Genomic DNA, 13,330 nt, shown 5'->3' on the forward strand with positions numbered 1-13,330 from the left:
ATGCGTTCTTATTTACTCATTTAAACTGCTTTAGTTAAATCGTAGTTTGAGCCAGTGAGCCATGTTCAGATACATTTCAAATGGATCTCGTCTAAGCTCATCACACAACAAAACAAGTTTATTTGTAAAGCACCTGAAGTCTCAGGTTCAGCATTAGAAACTGTAAAAACAATTGGATAAATGAAATTAAGCCACATTAGAAATGTAGCCATGTACATTAGGGTTGATAATTAGTTGCTATGCAATACCTTCTCCAGAATATTGTCATCTACAGGTGCATCTCAATGAATATGAATATCATTGAAAAGTGAATTTGTTTCAGTAATTCAATTAAAAAAGTGAAACTCATATTATATAGATTCATTTCACAAAGGGTGATATATTTCAAGCATTTATTTCTTTTAATTTGGATGATTATGGCTTGCAGCTAATGAAAACCCAAAATTCAGTATCTCAGAAAATTAGAATATTACATAAGACCAATTAAAAAAAGGATTTTTAATACAGAAATGTTGGCCGACTGAAAAGTATGTCCATGTACAGTATACAGTATGCACTCAATACTGTCTATGGTGTTGTGAAGAATTTAAAGTTAAAAAGCAATGTTAGTGTGTTTAATAAGCACACCTAGTGGTGGATATAATGTTGTAACATGTTTATTTTAAGAAGTGTTAAATCATAAAAGTATAATCATTCTATGTATCAAACTATAAAATACAGTTACTGAATGTTTTGAGGGAAAGAGAGAGACCTTTGAGACAGGCTTTTCAGATCCGAAAACAACTGTATGGTAATGAGATGAGTTGGGTGAGCCGACTTCAGGAATGTGAGGTGTGGACAGTAGGGGAAGGAGATGTATTGATCAAGCAGAGATGTTGATGAATACAGCCCTAAGAAAGCGTGGGGGTCGGGTACATGCAGTTTTACGAGGAGGACAGGTCGGACCAGCGGACACTATTCAGACATTATCCGGATCACTTAGACCAATGGAGAGCATTGTCAGAGGACAGGAGGAGACAATCGGATTTCAGCCAATCACAAAGCTGATAATGGACTTTTGAAAGTAAACTACTGACTTTCGGGTATAAAAGCATTGTTCGGAGAGACGTAATTCAGTTCTTGGCGATCCTCTTTACTGTAAACTGGCGTTTGTCGGCCGGTTGGAGGGGGAGAGTGTTTGAACTCGGTTTCGCGATTCCTTACTGTCGACAGTGTAATTCAGTTTGTAACTGTCTTTTAGCATTTGTGAATTATTAAATACTTTTTCATTGTAAGCCGGATCCAGCTGATTTTTCTTGGCGTGACTTCGTTGCTCAAACAACGATAGAGCGAGAGGTCCGCGGCCTCCTGCAAGCAGAGGTCTCACTGCACCACAGTGTCAGGCGAGTTTGGGGGCCAATCAAGCACAGTGATACCGTGGTCATTAAACCAGGTATTGATACTTTTGGCAGTGTGGACAGGTGCCAAGTCCTGCCGGAAAGTGAAATCAGCATCTCTATAAAGCTTGTCAGCAGAGGGAAGCATGAAGTGCTCTAAAATTGCTCTAATGTTGTCTCTGGTTGAGGAGTGGCTTGACAGAAGGAATGCGACAGCTGTAGCCCATGTCCTGGATACGTCTGTGTGTGGTGGCTCTTGAAGCACTGACTCCAGCCGCAGTCCACTCCTTGTAAATCTCCCCCAAATTCTTGAATGGGCTTTGCTTCACAATCCTCACAAAGCTGTGGTTATCCCTGTTGCTTGTGCACCTTTTTCGACCACACGTTTTCCTTCCACTCACCTTTCCATCAATATGCTTGGATACAGCACTCTGTGAACAGCCAGTTTCTTCAGCTATGACCTTTTGTGGCTTCCCCTCCTTGTAGAGGGTGTCAATAACTGTCTTCTGGACAACTGTCCAGTCAGCAATCTTCCCCATGATTGTGTAGCCTACTGAACCAGACCAGGAAACGTTGCAGGTGTTTTGAGTTCATTAGCTGATTAGAGTGTGACACCATGAGTCTACAATATTGAACTTATACACAATATTCTGATTTTCAGAGATACTGAATTTTGGGTTTTCATTAGCTGTAAGCCATAATCATCAAAATACATATAAATAAATCATTTTGTGTGAAATGAATCTATGCAATACGAGTTTCAGTTTGAATTACTGAAATAAATCAACTTTCCAATGATATTCCAATTCATTGAGATGCACCTGAACATGCAGCCACTCAATACCTTCACAGTAGTGTGCTGGCTGTGTACTTTACATTGGAACTGAAATCTAGGTGTTAAATGTACTTTTAACATGTGAATATTAAAACTTAGTTTCCCAAATTCTATACCAAAGGTCATTGTAAACAATTCTTTGCAGTATGTAGTCCAAAGACACCACTTAACACCTGGTACCAAGCCATTTCATGTACAGCTCCAATTAGACCCCTTATACAATTCATATACCTGAAGCTATTGAAACTTACACAAGTCCAGCAGTGACATGACTGACAACCCAACCCCCAAAAACCATGACGCAATTAATAGTCAAGCAAGAGTAAGTTGTGAGACGTGCATCGTTTTTTAAATCTCTTTTGCCTTACGTTTTGATGCTTTTAAATGTTTAAGTGAAGCACTTTGCCTAGTTGAAATGTGCTATACAAATAAACTTGCCATCAACTAATGTTTATAGTCACATTAATCAGCAGACGCAACCATGTCATAACTTTTAAGCAGTGTTTATTGTTCAATACATCACAGAATGACAGTTGGTAAACAATATGCATTATGATCCTTGAACAACGCAGCTGTAGTTCTGATGTTAGTCCAGCGTCGTTGCCTTTTCCAGTCAGACTTTCACAGCAGTCTCCATGAGGTGCGCAGTCATCTGAAATCAGGGTTTAGGCCTCCGTTTCACCGATGGAGGCTTCACTTCAGCCACATGGGTCAGTTAACTGGAGAGGCTCCGACAGGATCACAGCTGGCAGGGATGAGGGCCTACTTAGACCTCTGCCTCATCTTCCTCCTTTTACGCTTCAGCCTGTTGAAACAAAAAAAAACAAGAGCCTTTTAGGAAAACATTTAGAAGTTAGCTGAGCAATGGCCATATAACAGTACACAAATCTAGATTTATTGCAAAGCCCAAAAAATAATCCACTTTGAATGGCCAAGTCCACCAAAAAAATTATTTGACAATAGATTTTAATGTTACGCTAATAATCTGTAATCAGTGTTTGGTACAGTCCTGTGTAGAAAAGCCTAAACATTTCTCCTTTCAATTGTCAAAACAGTAAATGTAGCAGTTTAAATATCCAAGCTTGTGGAAAAACTGATTTTGGAGGGAATCAAGGCATTTTGAAATCAAGAGTTGTAACTTTGACCCATTGAGAAATAACTGATCTTCACATGGACCCACATTTACAGCATTGATCCATTAACATTTCAATATGTACACATTTGTGGAAGCCAATCCTGCATTCAGCACCTGACTTGAGTAGTGAACTATGGGCGAGCATTTAAAATTTAGAAACCTAGCAATGCCAATCAATATTAATGCAATGTTTAAATTAGAAATTGAACAAATTCCAAGAGGCACTGATCAAGTGCTTGTTGAATTGTACATCTAACTGAATGCAGTAATTATGGCATACATGGAGATGGATTAGTTTAATGGTAGGTCATATCAATCATTAGACAGCTACTGGGAACTAGGAGTTTGTACAGAAAGGATTAATAATGCTCACCTGCGCATACGCTTCTTCCTCCACTGGAAGACAAGAGGGATATTTATTAGAGTGCAGTTAGTGCAGTCACGTTTGCCATGCTTGCACTACCTTACAGACCGACAGCAAGCTTTACATTATGTAGCTAAACTATTACTGAAACTTCGCACTGCTACAAACTGTTTTTAACATTGAAGTCTTTTAAAGACCTTGACTGGAACTTCAACCATGAACACATTAGAGATAGAACAGCATTGAGGTTACCATTGCTAACAGAGCGTGTAACCGAGGCGGGCCTTCCTGACGCAGTAGCATTTAAAGTTACTGCATAACACACTTATTGTACTATGAGTTTAGATTCACATGTAAATTAATGCATTATAAACACAGTATAAGGATAGAGAAACATTTTCAGTAAAACAAGACAAAGCAGCACAGGAGAGGCTATGCTGATGCTAGCTAGCGGCGTTTGACTGCAACAGGAAGAGGATGTAAAATCACAAAAATACGGATACTTGCTGGTCAACTCACCTTAGCTCTCATCGTGAGGAGAAGTTTCTGTGAAAACAATACAAACAAATGATTAGTGCCTGTGGATTATTTGTAAAATGTGAGGATTGATGTGGATTCAGTTTGCAGAGGAAAGATGTTCCATACATACCTCAAGGCGAGAGGAGCAACGGAAAGAGGGTGTGACGAAAAAAGAGGGAGGTATTTATAGAGGTGGTGACGTCATGTTCAAGCGACAAATGTGGTGTAATCACCTCACAGGGAAATGTAGTTTTAAGTTAATTGCACCACATTTTTTGCGTTTTTCCTACTCCAAAGTAATTGTATTGACATATGGCGCCTTATTTTAATTGCATATCCACTTTTCAAGACGATTATAGTAAAAGAGCACAGTTTTTAAGAATTTTAACGAAAACTAGTATATTATTCTGGAAATAAATTGACCTGATGTTTTGTTTTTAAAAGGTTTCAATTCACTTCACAGTTTTATCTCTTAACTACTGAATTGACTGACAAGTTAACAGACAAGTTAATTCAAGTAAAGTAAATAAATACGGAAATGCAATTGACCGTAATCTGCTGATAAGTATTGTATGCAATGTTCAAAAGCTCCAGAACTACATTGACCTTGAAATTTGATTTGATTTTTTAATTTGTCAAAAAAACAAATCTATTTACTTTCTAATTGATTATAGCACAACTCCTCCAACCTCCGACTCCATCTGGCCTCAACGACTATCAACCAGTTGCCCTCACATCACATGTGATGAATGTGCTGGAGAGGCTGGTCTTGGCCAACCTCCAATCACAGGTGAAATCTTCACTGGACCCTCTGCAATTTGCATACCAGCCTCATGTGGGAGTGGATGACGCCATCATCTACCTGCTGCAATGAGCTCAGTCACACCTGGATGGAACCGGTGGCTCTGTGAGAATCACTTTTTTTTGTTTCTCCAGTGCATTTAATACCATCCAACCACTGCTGCTGAGTGAGAAGCTGCGGGTGGTGGGGGTTAACGCGTCCACCGTCTCCTGGATCACTGACTACCTCACAGGCAGACCACAGTTCATCCGACTGTGCCGTGTGCTGTCTGATATAGTGGTCAGTGATACTGGAGCCTCACATGGAACTGTTCTGTCTCCTTTCCTGTTCACCCTGTACACCACTGACTTCCAGTACAACTTAGGGTCATGCCATCTGCAGAAGTTCTCTGATGACTCTACAGTGGTCGGGTATATAAGGGACGGACGGGAGGAGGAGTACAGTGCAGTAGTGGATGACTTTGTGGAGTGGGCCGGTAGAAATCACTTGCTTCTGAACGTGGTCAAGACCAGAGAGATGGTGGTCAACTTCAGGAGGAAGACGACGGCTCCACAACCGCTGAGAGTTCTGGAAGAGGATGTGGACATGGTGGAGGAGTACAAGTACCTGGGTGTCTCCATTGACAACAGACTGAACTGGAAGGCCAACATCAACGCTGTGTACAAGAAGGGGATGAGTCGGCTCTTTTTCTTGAGGAAACTTCAATCCTTCAACGTGTGCAGCAAGATGTTGGAGATGTTCTACCAGTCTGTTGTGGCCAGTGCACTGTACTTCTCCGTAGTCTGCTGGGGGAGCAGCATTGGAGCTGGAGACACCAACAGACTTAATAAACTGATTAAGAAGGCCGGCTCTATCATCGGCTGCAAACAAGACAATCTGGAAAGGACAAAAAGTGGAGAGGAGGACACTGAAGAAATTATCCATATTGGATAACCCGGACCACCCTCTCCACCACCTACTGCAGGGACAGCAGAGCACTTTCTCCAACAGACTGATCCAGCTCTGCTGTCACAAGGACAGATACAGGAGAACATTCCTGTCCACTGCAATAAGACTCTATAACAAATCACCTCTGGCCAGATCATCCTTCACATGACTACATGCCGCTACACTGTTGTTGTTTACTGTTGGTTGGTCTTTGCACCACTGTTTAGTTTACCTAGTTAATTAATTTAACACTATTCTATTTGATTGTATATACTGTGCATTTCTATTGTTATTTTCTTTTCTTTATATTTACTATGTTCTACTGTTATTTTATATATTAGTATTTTTACTCCGTTATTTCATTTTGCTGAAGTATATCTTTGCTGCTGTAACAACCAAATTTCCCCCTGGGGATGAATAAAGTGTTTATCTATCTAAAATAATATGTATGCAAAAACCATGCTGGTGCTTTGGAGAGGGTGATATAGATAAAATACTTAATTACCAAGACAGGCTACAAGTAATTTAATAATGTGTTATCAATATCCATCATGATATGGTAAAATCATTAGGAAATCAATCAAATCACTAGGCAGGTATGTCAGACTAATTGAATACCTAATGTTGCAATAAAGAAGCTCAGGTCATTGGCTTCCAACATTTCCCACAATGGCCGAATACACTCAGATATTTAAGGGCTGTAATAAACCTCATTCCTTCTCCTTCAACACGACCACAATTTATGAAATTACAATTTGGACTCATGTAGGCAGGTCGTCATGATAATTAATTGCAGACATTTCCAATACTGAACTTTGACAAAAAACCTTCAGAGAAAACCAACAAATGTATGAAAATGTTTTTATTTCATTAGATGTAAAGTTCCATTGCCCACTGATGGAGCTACAAAGCAGGATTTTACTTTTCTCAACATATTCAGCTGTTGACACATCTGACCCAGACCTCGAAATGAAACTCAGACCTGAAATGATCTCTTACTGGTCCAATTCCACGGAAGACACCCATAAAAAACTACTCAGCTTTAAATTTCATGATTCACAAGACCAATGACGTAGTAAAGCAAGTAACAGGTGTCGCTAATAGAAAAGTTTTTAAAAAGTAGAATACATAAGATTCTATCTTTTTATAAAATTCAAGGGGAATGGCAGTAAATGTATCGGTTTTGTTCCCTAAAGTAGAGCCGATTACAATTGTGATTCTTGCTCGTATTCTTAAAAATATTCCAGTGTTTTGCTCAGGTTAATACTTTAAAAAGAGTTGTGTGGTTAAAACACTAGTTTCAGCTACATATGTGTTCAGGCCTTGATGATGGAAGACTAACCATAAACACTTACTTATACTACAGTCCTTGTGATTATCGTCATTTGACTGTTTCGTTTTGTTTGGTAACAATTATAGTTCAACCCTTTACTGCATAGTGAAGTTAAGGAAAAATGCTTTTGATTAAACGTCTTAAAATACTAACGGTCCATTTTTTTCATAAAGCAATGGATGAATAAACTCATCACGTGACTCTCACACTCACAGGAGGTGACAAAGTGCTCGTATATTCACTGTAAATCTTTGTTTACAAATAAATAAGTTTAGATAACTTGTTGTGAACTATGTTTCTGTTGGTCTCATCCAATAATCCTTTACTGTATTGGACGTCAAAAATACAGAATGATCCACTTCCTTTAACGCCCACTGTAAGCTTCAGTTATACTTGAAAGTTGCAAGAAGAGGATCAAAAGATTATTTAGGTAAAACAATGCAGGCACCAGTCGCACATGTACCATTTGGCAACATGTACTTTCAAAGATGCAAAACTAGTTACAAATATTCTTTATTTGTTACTCAAGTAAACAAAGAAAAAGCAACCTGGTACTTTCAGTGACTGCAGTAAAGGGTTAAGCATCAATGTAGGATCTAATATTAATTCATCTAATTTGTGAAATTAAAGGTGTATAATGGGCTGAGATTTTGGGGCAATTTGTCATGTTTCCTCTTGCTTCTCTTTGAGGTCTTGCATGTGTGGAAAGGCAGTATTTTGTTATTCTACGGCTTCCGTGTCCTCAGTTGGCTGTCCAGTTGCATTTTCTGCTGTCTTTGAGGCCTGTGGGATGTGAAAAGAGGGGGAACAGATCAGTGAGGTGACACACAAGTCAAGGAGGTGAATGGTAGTAATGAGGGTTTATTGTTTGAATAATAATTTACCTTCTTTTTCTTTTTCTTCTGTGTTTTACGGCTTGCAGAGCTCTGTAGTAAAGTCTGCGGAAGAGGAGAGACGGTTAAGCAAAAAAAGGTAATAAGATGTTGAAAGCAGCCAGTTTCTGTGTGATGAAGGAGCTTGATGTATAGTATGTGAAACAACAATGTTACCCGTAGATCTGCATCCTGAACTTCATGCTCTGACTTGTAGAGCTCTGGATCTAAGGCTCCGCTAGTGATTCTGTGAGGCCCGTTGGCCATCAGCAACACTGTGAACTTAAACTGAGCTACACACTCTCCTGAGAAAAGACACAAAGTAGGGGTCACGGTAAATAAAAATGGAAACGTTAAAAAGCAAAAACACGATAAAGGGGAGCGGTAAATACTCACCCTCTTTCTCATGTAGCACACTGAAGGGCTGTAGCAGTTCATGTTTGGCACACTCCACCACACCCAGACGGGCTTTGGCCTCATCCTCGAATGCTCTGACAATGGAATTAAGTATGTTTTTTAATATTCAACGCTGTCAATCTATTCAAAATGTCAGCAGGTGGTGGACTATGTATATGTATATTAGTAGTTACACATGAAGTGTGGTATTCATACCGGAGAGTAAAAGGCATGGCATCAAAGCGCCGTTCAACTTCACTGAAGAACGTACGGGATGTTTTCATCTTCAAGCCGTACTGCTTACTGGGGTCCCTCTTATAAATGGTGGTCCTCAGACCTCCATCTCTGGCCTAATAGTAAATGACAAGAGGGATAAAACATTAGGTGTCTGTTCTTTAAGTGTTTAGTCTGTACAATTTTGGCAGCAATGGGTATGAATAAAGAAGGACTAGAGAGCACACTGACCTTCCCTTCTCCAGTGCTTATCAAGACGTCCACAGCATAGACTTCATGTACCTCGAACTCTGCCTTCTCATGGTCCTTCCTGAAATTGAGTGTCAACAGCAGCCAGTGAAAAACTAAAGACAATTTGCTGTTGAGTTTCTCCAAATGTAATTTTGGTTGGTTGGTGTCAGCACCACAAATCAAATTTCATTCATTTCCACTATATTGGTTCTGTGATACAAGTCTCAGAGCTTACAACATCAAACTAAGACTTACAGCCTGGCTAGATGGGGACACGGTATACAAGTATATTTTTAATACGCATGTTTTTTGTGATTTGGGTGACCGGCCCTTAAATTGTCTGCAGTTATTATAGTTATATTGCAACATTACAATAACATTACTCCTGTTGAAAACAACGTCAGACCTTAGACATCACAAGTCAAATTGGCACTTGCTTAGAAAAAAATCCTTACGTTTATGGGCGGATTGTGAATTGAGAGAAAATTAAAACACAGACGAGACATTTGAACAGACAGACAACTGGTGGTGTGCGATATTTGAAGGGTGATATTGATTGAAAGGACCGATTCCCACTTGATACATTCAAGCATTACCCATTATTTACACTCTGTGTGTCTAAATGGACACAAAACGTGAGACTCAAGTTCATCTTTAGTCTAAGAGATTTACTACAATTCAAAACACCCACAGGGCACAGTCATACATTCGAGCCGAGAGTTCACCAAAGTTGAATTTGCTTCTTCGCCGATAGCGATTGCCCTTCGCTGGCATAAAATGGAAGCGTTGCAAATTTTGCATCTGTGTGACTGCGCCAACAGCACGCCTCAGATTCACCCCTCTTCCTCCTGTGTGTAAAAAGAGACTAAATGTACCTTTGCTGGTCTGTCGGGTTCTGAATGATTGTCTTCTCTCCATCTATGACATGTTGCTTTAGCTGATGCGATAGCATACCTTGAAAAAGTAGAGAAAAGCAGAACAAATGGTAATAAAACATCCACTTGCATGCTATGAATCGTCTTCACTTTACATGAACAAATCTAAAGAAATACGAACACAACAGTCAAAATGTGAACAGTTGTGGTTGCTCTGAATGTACTTTTCATGAAAACTCACCCTCTATAGGTGAGCATTTGAATGACTGAGCAATCTTGTTCCAGGCTTCTGTCACTTGAGAGTTCTGAGACACAGAAAAAAGTGTTACTTTCACATGCAAAATACAGTTTTGCACTGACTTACCACACAAAGTGCAGGGAGAGCAGCAGAGCAAAACTATTAGGGGCTCTGCAGTGAATTGTTTAGCAGAAAAGACACTGACAAAAAACTGAGTTTTAATTCTTAAAAACAATTGTAAAAGCAGAAATCTTTTCATGAGCCAGAGCTGTAGAGAAAGTAACTCGTTATTATGGCGGACATGGAGAAAACTGTGAGGAAGAGGTTCCATGTACCTGGTTACCAGGTTTAACGAGGCGAAGAGCTGCTTCCGCACAAAGATGGGCCGCTTTGATTACATCAGCTTTCCGACCTGTGACGGGGTTCTCCTGCAGAAACAAGACACGGAGAGAAGAGGACTTAAAGGAGGGCTCCACAGAAGGACACAAAAGGTTGAAAAAAAAAAAAAAGCATTTTAGAAAAGGTCCTCACCTTACTGGCTCCCACCACAAAGCTGTGAGCAACATTGGCAATGAAGCCGTCAACATGAACTCCTAGATCTCTAAACACAATAAAGAGGAAACGTGGAGATGAGAATATGAAATAACAAGAAAATTAGTGCATGTGCCAAGCAGCTGTCAAGTTTACAAATGTTGAGACAGGAACCAACTCAGGAAGGACAGAATGTCAACTATCATTTACTTTGGAAAATAAGACTAATAAAGAAGGTCACTTCTTTATTATAAGAAGACACAAATAAAACATTTAAACTGTTATGGCCATTACACAGAATATATACTCCAAGGTTAATTTATTTTTGGCTGTACATGAGCTGGAGCACAGTGAAGGACTAATTATAAATTCAAGGGAGCGTGTGTAACTACATTACCACGAGCAACAACAAACTTCCAAACATCGCAAATCCATATGCAGCACAAAAGACGACACAGAGGACAACAACGTATGTGGCAATACAACAACTAAGATAAGCTGACTTCCTTTTTCAAAGCACAACATTGCATTACAAAAATTTGAAACATAGGATTTAGCAGATGGATGGCCATCAAAGCTAAAAATCTAATACATCACTTGCCACAAATGGCAAAAAAACACATTCTAAAAGTGTGCAACCTTACTTGTCGTTTGCCACACAGGACAGACAGGAAGATGAGACATTACTGATGAAGCAGACAGTCAACAGCCAAAATAATACCCTCACATACAAGCCAAGATGTCACATAGAACGAGGGGAGGACAACAGACTCGTGACACACATGGGAGAACAAGGGGTGACGTTGTTTCAGAGCATGGTGCCTACATTTTGACCAGATCCCCATCTTTAAGTGTGTAGTCGTGGTCACTCTTCAGGGGAGAGAAGTGGCAAACACAGTTATTGACTGAGACGCTGGTGGGAAAGGCAATGCCTAAAAGAGGGAAAGGAGAACCACCAAGTCTTCATTTGGAAATCATCCACAAGTTTAGCAAAAAAGTGTACAAGGATGGAGGGAGTGACACTGGGGTCAGCAATTTGAATGACTGCAGCTAGACTCTTCTTGATGGGTCCACCTCAGTGCACCCAAATGACAACAGACTCACTCCTATGATTGTTGGCTCACCTTTCTTCATGTCCTTCTCCTTTTTGAAGACCTTTCCAGTCTCTGTCATGATGTAGGCATCCCCCTTTTGACAGAGGGTGAGCACCGACACCCCGGGAGTGGCTGTTTCCACAACCAGACGAAGAGCCTCTGGACACACACACACACACACACACACACACACACACACACACACACACAAGACAAATGATGAAGAGGTGCAGAAGAGGAACCAAGTGGAGCAGGTATGAGAGCAGATATCACATTAGGTATTGTTTAAAACAGATGAGTTACAGTGTGTTAACTCTGAGTGAAACGAACACTGAATGCCCACAAAAATTATCACATTTTTTCAAAGAGATAATATCAACGAACCCCTAGTTTAACACCATCAGTTGTCAGAGAACTGACTCAAAAATATTGATTAATTAAATTTGTCAACATTGTTGAAATCTAGGTTTTAAATAGGGTTGGTTGATATGACTACATATACCACAGGACAATTTACATCTGTCAACCATAAGTGATTTAGTAGTACCATTTATAACGGCCTCTTTAATATATCAGCAGACACTATTGCAAATCAAAAACAGCTTTATAATATTAGATGTTAACATGATGACATTACTTCGTTTGTCAGGTATTTAAGTGCTGGATTTGCCAAAAACGCACATTACTGTCTGGTTCTGTCATCTCGAAGCAGTTACTTAAAATGTAATTACTTACAACTCATAACTTAAAAATCACAGACTGTGTGACAGAGGATTTTATCCATATCTGCTACAGCAACGATACTGTCATCTGAATAACGTTAGAGTAACATGCTGTAACTTTGACCTCATATTATTCCTGTAGCAGACATATCAGCTTGTGAGTTATGTCAGTTAAACAGATTACCATCAACATTAAGAATAAACTAACACAAAGAGGTCAGCATGTAACGAGCGGTAAAGTGGCTTCATATCGCTGGCTTCCTGCTTATCTTTTAACGTTTGCTCTAACTGAAGCTGACTGCAACAGGCTGACCTAGCTCATTAGCTAGTTGGCATCCTGCGTTAGCTAAACAAACAGACAGCTATCTCTAGTAAAGCACACAACGTCAATGTTGGTCAACAGTAACAGAGGAGCTAGCATTAGTTAGAACTGAACCAACTGTACCTGCTAGCTAGCTAGCTAGCTAGCTAACCAGTTAGGCTAGTATACGTGCGCCTCGCATGTAACCCACATGGCTGCTGCTGTGTGAGGAGACTAACGTTAACGACGGGCCGAATAGAGCATCTCTCACCCATTCACCAACGGCTACTAGTTACGTTTACTTACGGTTGGCGATGTCACCACCCATCTTGTACTTGGTGACCACCAGGTCTTCGGCTATGGTCTGCTCTTGCTCTTCGTCGGACATCTTGGCAGTCAAGTTTCAGTCGCTAGTGGGCCAAAAAGCTCAGGACGACTCTGACGGCTGCTGCTTACACCGGCCCTCCAAGCCCCTCCCCCTTCACCGAGACGATAACGACGTCACAGCGACCCCGACCCGCCAAAATGCAGGGATGCTGCCTAAA

The 13,330-nt window shown here is 40.2% G+C and overlaps 1 protein-coding gene and 1 long non-coding RNA gene across 2 annotated transcripts; both read right to left on the reverse strand.

Annotated features, from left to right (window-relative positions):
• Positions 1–2,698: 2,698 nt before the first annotated feature.
• On the reverse strand, positions 2,699–4,417 carry LOC137874070 (uncharacterized). Its single transcript, XR_011103271.1, has 4 exons — positions 4,360–4,417; positions 4,230–4,256; positions 3,720–3,742; positions 2,699–3,016 (listed from the first exon to the last, which is right to left on the reverse strand). It is a non-coding gene; the product is annotated as an uncharacterized lncRNA (long non-coding RNA).
• Positions 4,418–6,805: 2,388 nt separating this feature from the next.
• LOC137874071 (proliferation-associated protein 2G4-like) lies at positions 6,806–13,252 on the reverse strand. The gene is made up of 13 exons (XM_068712704.1): positions 13,092–13,252; positions 11,793–11,921; positions 11,495–11,600; positions 10,669–10,738; positions 10,473–10,565; positions 10,141–10,204; positions 9,900–9,978; positions 9,025–9,103; positions 8,776–8,909; positions 8,560–8,654; positions 8,341–8,468; positions 8,176–8,229; positions 6,806–8,074 (listed from the first exon to the last, which is right to left on the reverse strand). The coding sequence occupies exons 1-13, from the start codon at positions 13,171–13,173 to the stop codon at positions 8,012–8,014; spliced, it is 1,176 nt and encodes a 391-aa protein (XP_068568805.1). The 5' UTR covers positions 13,174–13,252; the 3' UTR covers positions 6,806–8,011.
• Positions 13,253–13,330: the final 78 nt, after the last annotated feature.

This window comes from Cebidichthys violaceus, unplaced genomic scaffold, assembly GCF_023349555.1.
Source record: "Cebidichthys violaceus isolate CVI_PGR_0920_01 unplaced genomic scaffold, fCebVio1.0.p SCAF_17, whole genome shotgun sequence".
NCBI lineage: Eukaryota > Metazoa > Chordata > Actinopteri > Perciformes > Stichaeidae > Cebidichthys > Cebidichthys violaceus.